Raw genomic sequence first — 16,049 nt, 5'->3', positions numbered from 1 at the left:
ACAGTCCCAGGACACGAAGCATTTGGTGGAAATGCTGGAGTGAGGGGATCCCCTTGCCTTTTGTCCCCATCCTACAACCAGTGCCTGCGCTCTCTTGCCCTTGTGCTGCCATGCAAAGCCTTCTCTGTGTGTGTGTGGAAATTGGTTGAGGGGGTTTGAATACAAAAATGGTGAAAAAGGAAAGAAATTAACCCAAAATGCATCCCCATAGAGAGCTGGAGGACAGAGGGGAGGAAGGAACTCCTTAAATGTGCTTTTTTTAAAGAAAACGTCGTATTGTTGAGCTGCAGCCTTAGCAAAACTAGGTATTGCTTGATGGTACTGATTGAATTTTTTAGTCAGAAATTAAATAAAAGACAGAGTAGGCCCCAGGGGCAGTGCTAAGGGAGATTTGGCCATATCCAAGTTGTGAGAGTTGCTGTAAGGGGCAATGGAAATTCAGTGCAGCTGGTGAACTTAAAAAATAATAACAAAAACCAATACACCTCTGTGTTATAGAATGTCTTTCATACAACAAGTATCCCAAAATGCTTTATATAGAATTAAAAACAGATTTAATTTGAAGAACAGGTAATTTTGTTTATTTAAGGGAAAGAAAAACATAGGACATTAGACTGAACTAAAGCTGGTATAAATAAAAAACTGGTTCAAACGAAGTCAAGTGGCTTACAATATAGATGCTGTAAAATACACAGGATTATAATCTGGCCCATAATATTTTGCATTTACAGTGTGCAATTTTGGCCCTTTGGAGGAGGTCAGGTAAAAGGGTCTCCCCATTTCCATTGTATTTCCTTTTTGTTCTTAAATTGAACATATTAATTTCTTGTGTTCCTTTATTTCTTGCTTTTGTCTTGATTTCTGCTGGACTCTGGCTTTTCCAAACATTTCCTCTTTAAAAAAGTTTCAGAGACAAAAGGGGAAAAAAAGGCAAGAGAAAAAAAAGGAAAAAAAGGTGACTCTTCCATGCCATTCCTGCCCCCATAAAATCCCCTCTCCTCCAAGAAAAATGAAAAAAGGCTACAATGAATGTAATGGAAGTCCCTGGCAAACAATGTAAGGGGGGGAGTTCATACAGAAAAATAAAGAGATAGTAGAAAAGCAATTAAAATGTTGATATTTTTCAATTAAAATACTAACAAATTGAAATTTTTTTTGGCATTTTTTATTTTGGCAAGGATAAGAAGCGAAACTGGAAGAATTCTACAAAAACCTTTGTTTGTTTAAGGCCACTCAATATTTTCATTAACTTTATAAACAAGTGTAATTAAAAGAAACACCAAAGCATTTTTAAACAGAAATATGTGTTTGGAACATTTAAACCTCCAACATTTATTCAGGGTATGAATACTTGATTTAGAAATAAACACAAGCTTTACTCTGTTGTGTGTCTCCTCTTTATGGGTGCAAATAAGACAAAAGGAAAACCTACTTTTCTTACACAAAGCATGCCCCAAAGAGATATAAATGCATATTTCTGTATTGAAATATATCTGTATTTTAAACATTAAATGAGGCCTGAGTACTTGTGGCTCACTGATGTAGTTCTCAGTGTTTGCAGCTGGAGTCTCAGTGGTGTTTAATGAACATTTGCCCTCTTGACTGGCGCGCTGCGTGTGCGTTGGGTTGTAACCAGCACAGCCTCTCCTTCTGCCGACTGGAAATCTGCAGGAGGAATTAGCAGTTAAAGCTGAGCATGAGGGTCTTCAAACAGTCTGCCTCCTGAGTTAGGGCATTAAGTGCCACCACAGAAGGATCCCAGGAAGATTCATGGTTATGTATGCAATGGTCAAGGAGCAGGTTCAGTCTCTGCAATATGGTACTTAAGAGATTTCTAGTGACCGTCCTGTGTGCTATGTAGCATTTGCCACTGACTGTGGTTTTTGGGGTAATGCTTCTTCCGTTATTCTGTACAATTAGCTGTAAAACGTTGCTTTGAGCAAACAACTGTATTGCTCTGAAATATTGGACTAACCACACACACACAAAGTATGGGGGCCTTCGCTTCTCTCATCTAGGCATCCAAACTTAGTGGTAAACTGTCTTTCTGCCTGATCTTCAGTAGTGTGACAGCCTCTGCTTAGTGCACTTCATGTGCTTAACAACCACTGTTTTTTGTAGCTGGTTCTTCTGGTAGACCCCCCATGGCACTTAAGAGTTTTAGAAGTTCTTGGTGTCTCTCAAAACCTAGGTTGTAGTGGCACAGTCCTAAACCTGAAAAACGGAGATGCTTCTTGGTATTTGTGCCTCCATACCATCTTATTTGAGTAGATACTGTGAAATAAATCTGTGTCTTTGAAGGACATAAGAGCTGCTGCAATGACGAGCTTAGGATATCCATGACTAGGTTTGGAAGTCTGTATTTGACCAGCCCCCAGAGGCATGGGCTGAATGCTGGTTAAAAGTGGGGAAAAAAAACCCAAACAAAATACCAAATAGCTTGTTTCTTTGCAAGTATTATCTATCCTTTGCACAAGAACTGTTGCAGCAAACCAAGATCTTGTAGTTACCTTCATGCTTTTGTTAAGAAGAAGAAGAAAAAAAGCTCCCTCTCAACACAGGTTCCGTGTCCTTTCAGTCTACTTCTGATTTCTTCGGTCTTGAGCAGCGTGTTGGTCTGGCAGCAGTTGCCCTGCAGCGAAGTGGGTTGTTGCTTCCTCTGGAGGGAACCAACTGTCAGGGTAGCAAAGCAAAACCTGTTTCCATTTCCTCAGTGATGCTGCAGACGAGCTTCCCTTCAGAGCAGTGAGTTACAAGATAGGTCTTGCCCTGTTGCAAGGATACCCACTTCCATTCCCACTAAATTTAAATTAAAGTCTGGAAACTTAGTTGAATCCAGCTGGTTGATAACCTTCATACTGAGCTGAATCTGGACCGATTTGAAAAAAATGAGTTTGGGCACCTGTTCTTAAATATCTGAAAAGCTTTGAGCATTCCTCCCTAGTTTTCTTCAAATTTCTAGAGATTATGAATATACGGGGACTTTGTTATTTACTTCAAAGGACTTGGAATGTGGCTTGCTTTTTACATTTATTAATTTAAGTAATAATTTTAATAAGATATTCATAGATATATATTTAATTTAGACAGTCTACTTACAGTCTGGTGCTTTAGGTGCTGTGTGCCTCTTTAATACCACACATGTCCATTTATTTCAAGAAGAGCTGAATGATACTTGCATGAGGTCATCATATTGTGTTTTTTATTGTCATGGATTCTCTTCGCGTGTCTCATCAGTTTATTTTGTTCTCTTTGTAATCCTCCCTTATTCAAAGCAACTCTGGTGGAGAATACTCCACCAATGACTTACAAATTTCTGGTCCTTCCTGTGTAACAGAAACATAGATGGATATTTTTGGGTTTGTTGTTTTTTTTTTTTTAAGAGTATCTGTCACAGCCAAATACTAACACATCTTATAGCCCTCTGTGAAGCACAAGACAAGTGGGTGGAGGTATTTCTTGAGTGCACATGAGAGATAGCATCCAAAAAAGTTATAATTTGAGGGGGTTGCTATTGCTGTCACCAAAGTTAACAAACAAGTCAGTTAATAGATTCAGAGCCCAGTTAAATATACAATAAATTCTGAGTTGTATAAAGCAGTTTGGAGAAGGGGGCTGTTTGAAACGTGAATTAACACAGCCTCCCATATATTTTGATCAATAGTCCAGACCCACCTATAATTTTATCAAATGTCTTGGGGGTGAGAAGATGACATTTTGCTTGTCCAATTTTTGTGGTAATCTTGCAAAATCTGCTGACTTGATATTTTTACAAATTTGGTACCATCCATGAAGCAGGACAGATCAGGGCTTAAGGCTCCGTGGTGGCATATATGGAGAATACCAGGAAGAGAGATGTGAATTGTAACTTAAGTGTTCCCTGCAGTGTGTTTATCCCCAGCAAGAAAACAAAATGTGACTAGGGCAGTCCATGGTAATAGGAAGAGGAAACACAGGATTGACTTGTTATTAGAAATCAGGGAGCTGTTACCAGTTTGTGTTTCTCCATCTCAGCTTGATCCTGCGTGAATGGGTGGGTGGACGGCAGCACGCCCGTGTTTGTGCGCGAGGCTGCCTGTGCGTCTGTGTGTATACACTGCATACGTACGTCTGAGCGGATTGCGTGTTTCTACGTGGCTGTGATTTCACCCATTTTGTGTGTGTATGGTGTTTACATGGCTCTCTGCCAACTTTCTATGAAATTACCGGTTAGAGCTTTTCCTGTGGCCCTGATAGCTGTTTGCTTTTGGGTTTGGGAGGGGTGAAAAATCAGGAGGGCCAGGTGTCCAAAACAATCAAAAAGGACTGGCTTTTATCAGTTTCTTGTGAAATTGCAGATTGCTTTCTGATCTTTTAGAAACATTTCTATACACATGTCTCCAGGAATTATCAGGGATGCAGACAGAAACATGATTTTAGTTTATTTAAGGCTGCATAAAGATGGAAAAAGGAAATGCTGTGAAGAAGGCAGACGTTTTTTGGAGGTTTTGTTTGTTTGTTTTCTGAACCTAATTTTCTGAAACCAAGTGCTAATAAAACAGCTTCCAACTTCAAAACCAGTAAATGGGAGCTTATCTGAAGCCTGAGTCAGAGCAAATGCCATGCTCTGTAGAACGGTTTATAATCCAGTCTTGGGGGTTGATATGTCATTTCAGTTGTTACTTTAAAAAAAAAACAAACAACCTTCCCTGTGAGATGGGATTAAATCCTCCCAAGGTAAGGTTTGAGCTATGGAAAAGGATTTAAGTTGATCTACTCGTTACAAGATGCTCTGTTTAATACAATACAAGCCCTAACATTAGGACACACTGCTACCAGTCACGTGTTGATAAATAGACAATATTTAAAAAAACGTAACCCAAGGCAGTGTGGTCCATGGAGTATTGCCTGCAGAGAGCTCCTATGCCCCAGGAGGGTTTCTGCTCACTGGGAGCAGGAGCGCTGGGGACTAAAAAGGTGCCCCGCTCCTCCCTGGTATTTCTTGCCTTAGCAACTTCCTTTTGCACAGCTGTTAATTTAGAAGAAATGAAATTTCAGGTGTGCATTTCTTCTTCACCCCTTCTGCCATGTAAAGAGGTAAAGTAACTGGAAAGGATTGATAGGTTAGAGGAGGGACCCCTCAGGAGAGGGGAAAACATGACAGTTCTCTGTACTGCTCCCAGACATGGCAGTGTTCGTACGTGAACATGTGGGACAGCAGAAGGGCTGCTCCTCTCACCCTCTTTTGTTCCCTCCACCCCACTTTCACATGTCCAGGGGAAAGACAAGGGCTTGTAGCTGCTCCACTGCAGTGCCCCATGGTGATGTTCTCTGCACTAAATCTTTTGCAGGTAACGGGGAGAGCTGCGTTTACCCCAGTTCTGCTAATTTTGTGCTCTGTGTCCCTGTTTACCTTCCTTTTTCTGAAATCCAGTGGCTTTGGTGCTGCGGCAGGGAGATGCAAGTGCCTTGGAGCGTGTGGGTGTAGTTAGCAGCACCTGGATGTTTCGCAGCAATCGGATGCGTGCTCACGGCAAGGAAATTGAGGAGATGACTACAAAGTAAGCCTCTCGGGTTGCTAGCGGCCCTGTGGCACGGAGAAGTGCCACGTTTAGGAATAGCGCAGCGCACCATTAGCGGCTGGACGTGCTCTTTACCTCGGCAGCGGACTTTGGAGGCTCAGGCGTACGATTTGGCAGGATTTGCGTGCCAGCCCCGTGCCTTCACAGCACTGCAGGGCTAACGTGCTTTGCGCTTCTGGGCATTTCGGGGAGCTGGAGCGCCTCGACACACGCTTCCGCTCGGCAGCGCGCTCCGGGGAGCCCGCAGCCTGCCGGCACCCGTCCCCTTCGGCGGGACGCAACCTCCACCTCCGGGCTGGGCGCCGGAGCGGCAGCGAGGTGCGGCCGAGAGCGTGGCACGCGTGGCCGGGGCTGTGCGGGGCTGTGCGCGGCCGTGCGCCCCCGGCAGCCCCCGGCCAGAGAGAGGGGGTCCCCGGCCGGCTGGGGAGAGCGCGGCCTCCGGAGAGGTGGAGCTGGGCGGCGGGACGGAGGGGGCGAGAGGCGCTGTCGGCGTGTGGAGGGACGCGCGGCCCCGGCCCCGGCCCAGGGCTGGGGACGGGGGGAAGGGACACTCGCTGCCGGCGGCTGTAAAACTTAGGGGGGCAGCGACGGGCCGCCGGAGGCCCCCGAGTGCGAGGGGGAGCAGCGCAGGAAGCCCGCGGGGGTCTGCCCCTCTGCCCGTGTCCCGCCGTGGGTGGGGGCCAGCCCCGGGCTCCCCCTGCCGTGCCCGCCCCGCCCGCCGGATGCCCGGAGCCCCTCGCCCCGCACCGGCCGGGCTGGAGGAAGAGGAGGAGGAGGAGGAGGAGGAGGAGGAGGAGGAGACCGGGCGCTTTCACTCCTGCTGGCTGCAGAGGCTGAGGCAAAAGACAGCAAAAGGAGGAGGGGAGTAAAAAGTAAAGAGAGGGAGAGAGAGAGTGAAAGAAAGCTAAGCCCAGCTTTTGCCGGTGCTGCTTGGATTGGATCTGGTTTGAGTTTCCTCTCTGCTGGCTTGTGCAGCGAGAGAGGAGGAGTGGGGGGAAGTAACTCACTCACTCACTCACTCACTCACTCTCTCTTCCTCCGAAGCTTAAGCGAACGTGCTGGTGACTGCACTGGTGGGGAGCTGCCCTGAGCGCGGTTGCCTCGTAGCGTATTGCTCTCAGTTACCAAAGAACTGCCTGGACTTCTCGAGGACCTGGAGGAAAAAGCCATCACTTCACAGACCTGATAGTTCCTCAGTGCCAATAGACTTGACACGTTTTTTACCTAGGGGATTCTTTTTAAATTGTTTTTCTCCCGTGTCTCTCAGAACAGCAGTTCCTTGAGTGTGTGGCATTGAAATCCATTGCTTTGTTAACAACTTTGGGAGATATTTTTAAAAACTTTTTTTCTCTCTCTTTTGTTTTCCTTGCCTTAAAAAAAAAAGAAAAGAAAAGAAAAAAAAGATAGTCCTTTTGGGGGGAGGGGAGATGATCGTGCTGATGTGGAATAAGTGCTCCTGCTGTCTCCTCTTACTAGCCGCGGTCCTGATCGTGGAGAGCTCCCAGCTAGACAGCTCCAGCTCCAAGGTGAACTCCATCAAGTCCACCCTGATGGGGGAGGCTCCAACTCAGGCAACCAACAGATCTGCAGGCATCCACCAGGGACTGACGCTTGCTAGCAGTAAGAAGGGCAAAATGCTAGAGCAGATGGGAAAACCTCCCAAGCACTATCACCGGCAAGGAGAGGTAGGACATCGCTTCATTGCTCGAGTGTCTGTCCGTCTGCATGCTGTATGCAAATAATTGCTAGTCCTCCCCTTGCATTGTTTTCAAAGCTTTACTGTGTTAATTAATTTCCTTCATCGGGGTTGTCTGGGACAATATCATCTCATAATTGGTGTTAAGAACTGTGCAAGTGGGAGTTGGGAGGTTTTAAACCTTTCGTTTTTCTCTTTACGATTAATCACTGATGGAAGAAAAAGTAACAAAAAAAAATAATCTCAGCATTTCTTTGTCTGACCCCTTCAGAAGGTTGCTAGAATTAAAGGAAGAAATTTCTTGTTAACTCCCAGGACACTAAATTAATTGAATTTGAATAGGTGAGGAAGATTTGAGCATGAAGGGAAAACTGTGTTTACAATGGTGAAACAAGCTTGGTTCTAAAAATCGCACCTAGGAAGTCCATCTCTGATGTCTTTCTCTATGGTGAGAATAAGAAAGCATGCTGTCCCAGTGGTATAGTTTAAGGCACATTCATTTGCTTAATATGACAGAAAATAAATTCTAGGTTTCTTGTCCAGAATATGCTCCAGTGTTTGTGGAAGTTTTGTTTGGTTATGTCCAGTTGAGATAAGCAGGGACTAACAACCCTGAACATGAAGTTTGAGTATAAGGAAGAAAGAAAAGGTTATAGAAACTTCATGAAAAAAAGACCCTGACTTGCTTATGCAGTCTTCTTTTCTCTCTACCCTGCTTGGAAACTTGGAAGTCTGATAGAAAATTATCTTCACTCGACTATCTTTGTGGTAAACTATAAAGCAGCACTTTAAGCCATCAGTCCTCTACTTCCCTATCAAGTCTCAACTTGGATGGTATGAATGTTGAGCATTGTGGTGTTGAAGGAGGTAGACTTCTTCAGAAAATATAGATTTTATACTATTGGGTATTATTAGTATCTCCAAATACAGCTGCTTTTCATAAGCAACAGTGTAGCAGCAAGGGAGCTGCCAACATTCAGCACTAAAAAGGCAAAATACTCAATGCCTGAAGGGTCTGTATCTTGCCTACATTTTCCTTAAAGCAGCAGAGAAGCTGCAAATTCAAGCAATCCACTGAATTTGCCGAAGTGTTTTACATCAGCTTCCTAGTAATTGAATGTTATCATTTGGTTTTGTGTGCAGGCATAACAACAGTGGTGGTAGTTTTGGTTTTTGCGTGTGAGAAATTTGTTTTTAAACTCCTCCAAGCTTTCTTTCCCTAGCCACTCAATTGCTTTATAATTTACCCAGAATTTGGTCGCCTCTCCTTACCTCTGAGCAAAGTTTAGTAACAGATGCTGTGCTGAAGTTTCATATTACTAAAGTACTGTGCTCTTTCCTAGTGCACATTGTAATAATTACTATGTTAAATCACCTTGAGGAAATACAGGAGCATGATACGCTTTCTTACATGTTCTCCTTGGGTTTTCTTTTGTTTTCTGTGTATTCACAAAAAGTCGGTATATAGGACCTATTTTCCCACTTGAGTGTAATCTGTCTCACGAGTTTCAGTGTGGGTAGTTGTGGGGCTGTGCTGTACAGCCCCAAACATGATATATAATTTTTGCCTTTAGGGGAAGTGTTGCCACCTTTCCCTACGTACAACATCCTTAGCACATCAATGCGTATTCAGCGCAATGCTGAGAATGATTGATCATATTCAGTATTAATTCACCCAGTTCCTGGACAACAAGTTGCACTGCCCACCAGTTGCATTTGCAAGATTTGCCCCTTACTTGCCAACCTGGATTGTTTGCTGGGGACTTCTAGTTACTGGCATAAACTCACAAGGTACACTTCAAGTCAGAGACAACACTGTAAGTATCTGTAATAGTAGAAGAGGTGGCACACATGTTAAGATATCCTGTTTGTAGCACAAGCAACGACCCCTGGAGAATCAGTGACTTTGGCTCCAAGGGAGCAAAGCTTGACCTCCCGTCAAGGGCCGTCGGTGCTGATTTCACCCTCTCTCCCTGGGACTCCGTCCCTGGCTCCTGCGCGGTCTCATGCTGATGTAGTCTGTGAAAATGACTCAGATTTGCTACCAATAATTGTAGATGTTACTTTCGGCCATCTGCCTGAAGCAACACAATTAACACAGAATTGCAGTAAAAAGAAGAAAAGAAAAAAAGAAAAAAAAAAAGTTACCTTTGTGATAATGCTTTCTCTTTGGCGATACTTCCAGTTGCTGGGTTGGTAAGCTGCTGCATTTTTTAACAGCGGTGTCACACATCTCAACCACTTAAGACATGACATTTTCACAATTTTTTTTTGAGTACTCTCTTATTAGGTTAGTACTTGATTTGTTTAGATTATGGGAGTTCGTGCTGAAGTTTTGCATGTCATTTGCTAAAAGAGCAGGCCTATGCTTTTCTTTCTAAAACAATCTATTGCATTAGTGGAATTTCTAATGTGTCAAAAGTAGCAGTACCTTTTATATCTTGGTAACATTAAACGGTGAGTTGAGTGTCTTGTTTACAACTAGGAAATAGTTTTAGTAAGGACCAACGATATGCAGCTTAAAGGAAAACAAATAGGATTTTGCTGTTGCAGTTGTGACAGCTCTAAGCTGTGCATTCAACTGCAGATGCACATAGTGGAAATTGGAGAACTCTCACCAAAACTGATGAAAGGAGCATCAGCCAGCAGCCTATTTACTTGTTCAGCTTGGTAGACTAATGCACTTTCAGAACATTTCTTTAATATATTAATGTAACATTTTCAATTATGTTAATTCTCAGGACTAGGAGCAACTTGGGAGTCTTTAATCAGCAATAAATCAACAGATACAGTAGTTCATGGCTTATCTGGAGTGTTGATGTATTTCAGCTGGTAGTTACAGTGCTTCTGCCCAGAAAGGGAAGATCCCGCACTCCTTTGTCAGGCAAAGTTCCAGTTCAAATTAATGAAAATACTCACATGAGCAAAGCAAGCTGATCCGGCTTGCTGGAGGGACTGGCGGGGCAAATGTGGATTTTAGTAAGACTTACATTTTTATGTCTTTCTGAGGAATATTATTTATTTTCTGTTCTTATTCCCTTTACTGCCTTGGATCAACAGAGAATGAGCAGCACTGACGTGCTAAATTGGGGAGATTTCACTGTCTTCACAGTTCTTCACTGTCACTCCTGTTTTCCCCTTTCTGCAAACTGTTAATGTTTTCCCAATTTCACAGAGAATCAGAAAGTATCTACAGCATTTGCACAAGGGAAATATACGCTCAGAAATAGGGTCGTACAGTGCATGTTAAGCTACGTTACTTTTGGGGAGGGCAGTACTATATACTGTCTGCCATCAATTTCCTTTCAAAACTTGATTTAGAGCAATGGCTTCTAGGAACAGCTAACACCTCCAAACTGTAGCATCTCTCGGAAATCGTTCTGGACATATCGTCTCTCTAAATAAATACAATACAGTGAATAGAGTCATAAATTAAAAAAGCCAGTGAACAACGACGTTGGATTAATTTTTCTGCATGTTAGATACAGCTTCCACTGTGTTAGGGGCAAGCTCTCCTGTGTGAGCGCTCTCGCTGAACTATAGGGGTGCAACTTGAAAGGGAAAATCCCATGTATCACGGCTGTGATTGAAAGGCATAGCCGTTCAACAGATACCTGGATGATGGCTCTGTAGCCTCTTTAATTCACTTCACCATCTTTTTGACTTCTTGCCTCTGGGTTATAGTCCTCTCTCTCCTCTGAGGCTCGTCCCCTCTGTCAGTGCTGGGGTTTGCACTCCTTCGCACTCAACCGCCTTTAATGATCTGGTAGGCTGAAACCTACCAAGCTTTATTTCCAGCAGTTTTCCTTCTTTATAGGGCGCTATTATCTTCTGCCCTTTCCAAGTCCTGGCCAAAAGCCATTCTTTCAGCTCTTTTCCCCAGCAAGTTGTGTGTCTCGTTCCCTTTGCTGCTGCGTAGCTGGTTGGGTTTGTGCTTCCCGCTGGGACTATCCCTCCCGCTTCCCCCACGCGCACGACGGGAGCAGCAGTAACGAAGGGAAGAAATGGGACAGCCAAGAGAGGGGACTGGCACAACTGTGGGGCTGAATAAGAGATAATGAGGTCTGGAAAAAGAGAGAGAGGAGTGAGTGAGTGAAAAGCTGGGACAAGTTTTAACACTTCAGAGGCACAATAGACCAATATCAGCTAAGCCTTTGTATTCCAAATGTACTTGGTTTAATTTTTAAAAAGTATATTTTTTAAACTCTATCACAGCTTGAGCTAAGAAGCTTGAGACCACAGAAGCCAAACCAAAAAGGCATTAATCCAAATGGCTAAGTTGACACTGATCTCATACCTGTCAGCGCATGGACATGCATGTGTTTCTTGAACAGGACGTAGTTACCCACAAGAACTTGCTAGAAAATGCTTGGATGATGCTTTGTAGCAAGTAAAACAGCATGAAATGTAGTAATTGACTGCAGTGCCCTGAGAATGTTACAATAAAATGTACCAAAAACACCAAAAATGTAACCACAATATCTTGAATAGCTGGCAGCCAAGACAGTATAAATTATTTCTCCATGGGATTAAAAATAAATTAATTACAATACCTAGAAATTACATCCAGCAACAGCTTCTTTTTTTTTTAATAAAAAAATAAATACAGAATTGCTAAGTCTGCAGTGGTCACCAGAGAATGTATTCTTTGCTCTTGCTGTTTGCTGTTAGGAATCTGGGAGACATACTGGTTTACTGGCAGCAGCCTTGCTAAATAGCACAGTGGCTTGTCTCTTGATTGCAAAAATGGCATGCAGAGTATTATCTCCTTCCTGGGTCATGCCTGGTGTCACCTTCAATTTGTTGTTATTATTATTTGACTTCTTAATATAGAGCAAAAGCTCCTATAAAGTGGCTTTACTACAACTATTTCCTATTAATATTGCAACAATGCCTAGAAAACTTCCAGGACTCTGATGTGCTATCAAGTGTGCAAATACTTAGGAGGAGTTAGTTTCTGTCTGGAAAGTCTGTCAGAGTCTAAGGACAACACAAAAGATGATGAAGCATGATTACATTTTACCCTCAGAAAAATGAGTCTGATTAACTCATTATGTTTGATTAACTGATGCTTTGCAGATGCAAATATAGCACAAGTTTAATTTTGACTTTAATTATCTCAACGCCGGATGTATCTTGCAAGCACTTCATATCTCATGGTTTGTCAGTTGAGCCTTTGGTCCTTTTACAGTTGTACTTACAAATGCCTCACCCTGGAAATGTCATTTAGGAGGAATTTAACTCTGCAAAGGAGGAGTCCCATGAAGCTCCTGCTTCTGTTTTTTTTTTTTAGCATTTCCTTCCTCTTCAGGTTTTGTGTATTTGAGAATTTTTTTAAGTATAGCCAAACAAGTTTTATATATATGTAAAAATGTTAATTTGGAGAACACCTTCAAAGCAGAGACCTTCCCTTCCTGCTTGGGCTTGCAGAATTCCCTGCCAAGCTCATGCCGCCCCCACATGCACACGCTGGTCGTGGCTGGCAAGAGTCAGGGGGCAATGGGCCACACTTGGAACTGGCAGCCCTCACTTGGCCCACCGTTGGCACACGGCTTGTCACCACGTCCCACCGCGGTGCTGGGGAGCTTTGTGTCGGTGTCAGAACTGCAGTCGTTAGACATTTATGGTAGATAGATTTGAGGAGCTGAAGTTTGTATGACACTACAGAAATGGGGAAGAAAACCAGAAGCTGTCTCTCTGCTTTTCCTGCATCGGTAAAACTCCAAGTCTGTTTAGATTTTTTTTTTTTTTAAGAGAACTGAGGATAATTCTTTGGAAATCCTTGTCTTTCAGTGCTATGGTCTAGGCTGTGTTTCTGGTACCGTTAGGTTGAAACCAGCTTCTATGAGCTTCATATCCATGGATGTGAAAGGCCCATACAAAAGCCAAGAAGATCAGAAGGTTTGTTTTGTTTCTTTTTAAAAATTAATTTTGCCTGCAAAAGTCTTTATTTTTGCTAGAGAACATGAACATTCATCTCTTCTTTTTTGATCAAGCATAGGATGTGCAATGACCATACGTGTCCCTAAACCATCACTTTTTTTCAGTATAATTTTTCCTGTTTTAATTGAAGGGCAGATTTATTTTAATGGAAAATTTAATGAACACAAAGCAATTTTCAAATTGCAGTGAAATGTGAAAATAGGTGAATTTGTGATATTTTCAAGCTCATTGCAGAATCCTTTGCTCTAGAATGAGCTACAGAAAGTAGCATTAGAGAGAGAGAGGTGGTGTAAAAGGATACATATGGTCATACTAAATGACCAAAGCACAGCAGTTTTCAAATAAAATAATGGGGTTTGTTCATCTTAGTTACAGTTTTCTTGGGATTGGCCCTAAATCCATCTACGATTTATACATTTGTGTTCACACAAACAGAACGTGAGTTATGAAAATGAATGGCTATAAACACACAGTGGGAACGTGGGGTTCACTCATTTAGCAGCTATTTGGTTCTTACTAAAGGAAAGACCGGGACAATGCTACCAAAAAAAAAAAAGTTTGAGAGTTGTTGTTTTTTTCCCCCTCAAAGCGCATAAGCACACGGTTTAGCCCCTTGGGACTTTCTTAAAGCTAAGCTTTGATACGATTGAGTTTTCATATGCACAGTAATGAATCTTGGAGGCATGCATGCTGCACATATGTAGTGCAAATGGCACTGGTTTAGCATTTTTAGCAGTAAGCGAAGGTGGACTGTTCTGCACATGCTCGGGAATGAGGTGTTGCTTCACTCTGCAAGCCCTCTGCCTCATTCTCTGTGCATCATGTAAGTGTGAACCAGGCTGTGCATGCTTTTAGAAGGATATTTATCGGTCCAGTGAATGAGAGGACAGGGTTCAGTTCTACGCGTTTTGGCAGCTTTCGTTGAGTGAATCAGTGACTCGCTGTCAGTGTGATCTCTCCCCTGCAAGTCTGAAATGCCTAAAGCAGAGATCTCTTAAAAGGAATTGCAAACAGAATATGTTTATGTTGCAGCAGGAAACTTATTCTTGGCTTCTCATTCTTAACTAGAATGGCATCAGGGAAAGTAATGCATCTGACGGGGGAAGAGCACCTTTATTTTTCCTTTTGCACAGAGCAGAGTAGCTTCCAGAATTGTTTCTTTTGCTATGTGTTCCTACAGAAAATGGTGCACCTCTTCTTGACAGCCTGCAAATAGTCTAAAGCTGCACACTTTGCTGTAAAACAAGGTCTCTGGAAGCGGAGGAAAGAACCGTATGGTAAAGCCACTAACAGAAATGCAAAATGCTAAGCCTAACTAACCTAGTTGGCGTTAACTTAGTTCAATTAATTCTCAGAAGTATCAGAAAGATTTAGACTGTGTCAAAAAAAAAAAAAAAGTACTCATAGATGTGCTACCATCTTGTATTTAACCTTTTTGCTTTCATATGACTTTCTCCCCTCCTTTTAGTGTGTTTTTGGTTTTTTGGTGGGTTGTTTTTTTTTACAGCAAAATTCTAGTGTTTCATGAAGTACAGCCACGGTACTCTGGATGGCCAGTGTCAAGTATTCATATCAACTCAAAAGAAGCCATAGAAATACAGGTCCTGTGTTTAATTGGGACCTGGGTCCCATCTCAAACAGCTTAGGTTGTTTTCCGAAGTCACTACTGAAAATAGATTTTGGGCTTCCCAATGCTGGAAGTTCTAAGGAAGACTCCACCTGCCACCCACTCTTATGGCTAGATTTACTGGTGTGCCTGACTGCTTTCCCTGATTTTCTTACCGTGGGTGTTTGTGTAGAGTATAACAGAGAGGTGCGTTGGCTTATATGGTCTCTGTTCAGGGTGAGTTTTTATAGAGCATGGGTTTAAAAGGGGAAAAACCTCTGTCCAATAGGACACAGAGCTACAAGCAAGAGGTGGTGTTAGGGAGCCTTGGGCTTGGCAGACGGTTTGTCTTTGCAGTGTGTCTTCAGTAGCAGCCGAGTGAAAAATGGCCAAATGAAGCTTCTGTTGGCCTGACCTGGCAGGGCTAGCACAGACTGCAGAACTTGCCGTATTTCTCTGTTTCTTCTCTTTTGGCTTGAAAACGAGAGAGCAGAGCCTGCCTCCCATCCAGTTCATTGTGAATTTCCTGGGAGACTCAGGATCCTGTTTCCTATCTTAAAAAAGATACGTTTGTGTTTCTCTCTATCTTGTGGGGCATTAGGTTGTCCAGGACCCAGAGACTGAGCTGTGAGTCTCCTACTTCTCCTCTTTGGTAGGACGAGTACTGGGTGGATACTTACTTTCTTTTTCAAACATCACCTCCCCTGTCGTTCGTCAGTCAGGAGAGAAGGAGAGAGGAGATGTCAAATGGCCGTTTCCTCTTTTAGAGGCAGACAGGACAACAGCATTCCTTACCAAAGAAAGAGTTACAAATTGTAATTAAATAGTTAACATATAGCTTTTACATAGAGAGAGACCATATGGTGAGTAACATGAAGGGATAATAATAATGGAAGAAGCAGAAGGGAAGAAAAAGCTGGCTACTATCCTGTGTTTGCATCAGGGAACAGGGTGACCATTTGGCAGGCTAGAGAAGGTGGCATGGCTGGTGTGTTATCTGATGATAAATTCATGAGTGTTTACAGAGATAAACAGCCTGGCATCACTAGTCTTCTCTTTGCGGGGGGATTCTTATTAACTCCCTGGGATGATGAGAACCACCAAGTAAATGTGAAGACTGTTTCATGTATTTAGCATAGCCTGAAAGTTTTACCAGACTTGTTATTCTTAAATTTCAGTTTGTCATCCACTCAGGTAGTAATAATAATACCATCTGACCCACATAACCAACCACATGCCATAA

The 16,049-nt window shown here is 42.9% G+C and overlaps 1 protein-coding gene across 6 annotated transcripts in view; it reads left to right on the top strand.

The window, feature by feature from the left end:
- The window catches only part of DKK2 (dickkopf WNT signaling pathway inhibitor 2), a 129,270-nt gene that overhangs the window by 77,786 nt on the left and 35,435 nt on the right, over positions 1-16,049 (top strand). For 4 of the 6 annotated variants that reach the window (XR_012042749.1, XR_012042750.1, XM_072863054.1 and 1 more), the window contains exon 1: positions 6,508-7,246. Coding sequence is in view for 4 of the 6 variants with exons in the window: in XM_072863054.1 (XP_072719155.1) it covers positions 6,989-7,246 (258 nt within the window). In the remaining 2 variants the exon portion in view is untranslated. Of the gene's footprint in view, positions 1-5,699; positions 5,880-6,507; positions 7,247-16,049 lie in introns of those variants that run through there. The other 2 variants (XM_072863055.1, XM_072863056.1) reach the window with 2 other exon arrangements.

This window comes from Ciconia boyciana, chromosome 5, assembly GCF_034638445.1.
Source record: "Ciconia boyciana chromosome 5, ASM3463844v1, whole genome shotgun sequence".
NCBI classification, from domain to species: domain Eukaryota; kingdom Metazoa; phylum Chordata; class Aves; order Ciconiiformes; family Ciconiidae; genus Ciconia; species Ciconia boyciana.
This window is presented reverse-complemented; position numbering and strand designations above follow the sequence as displayed.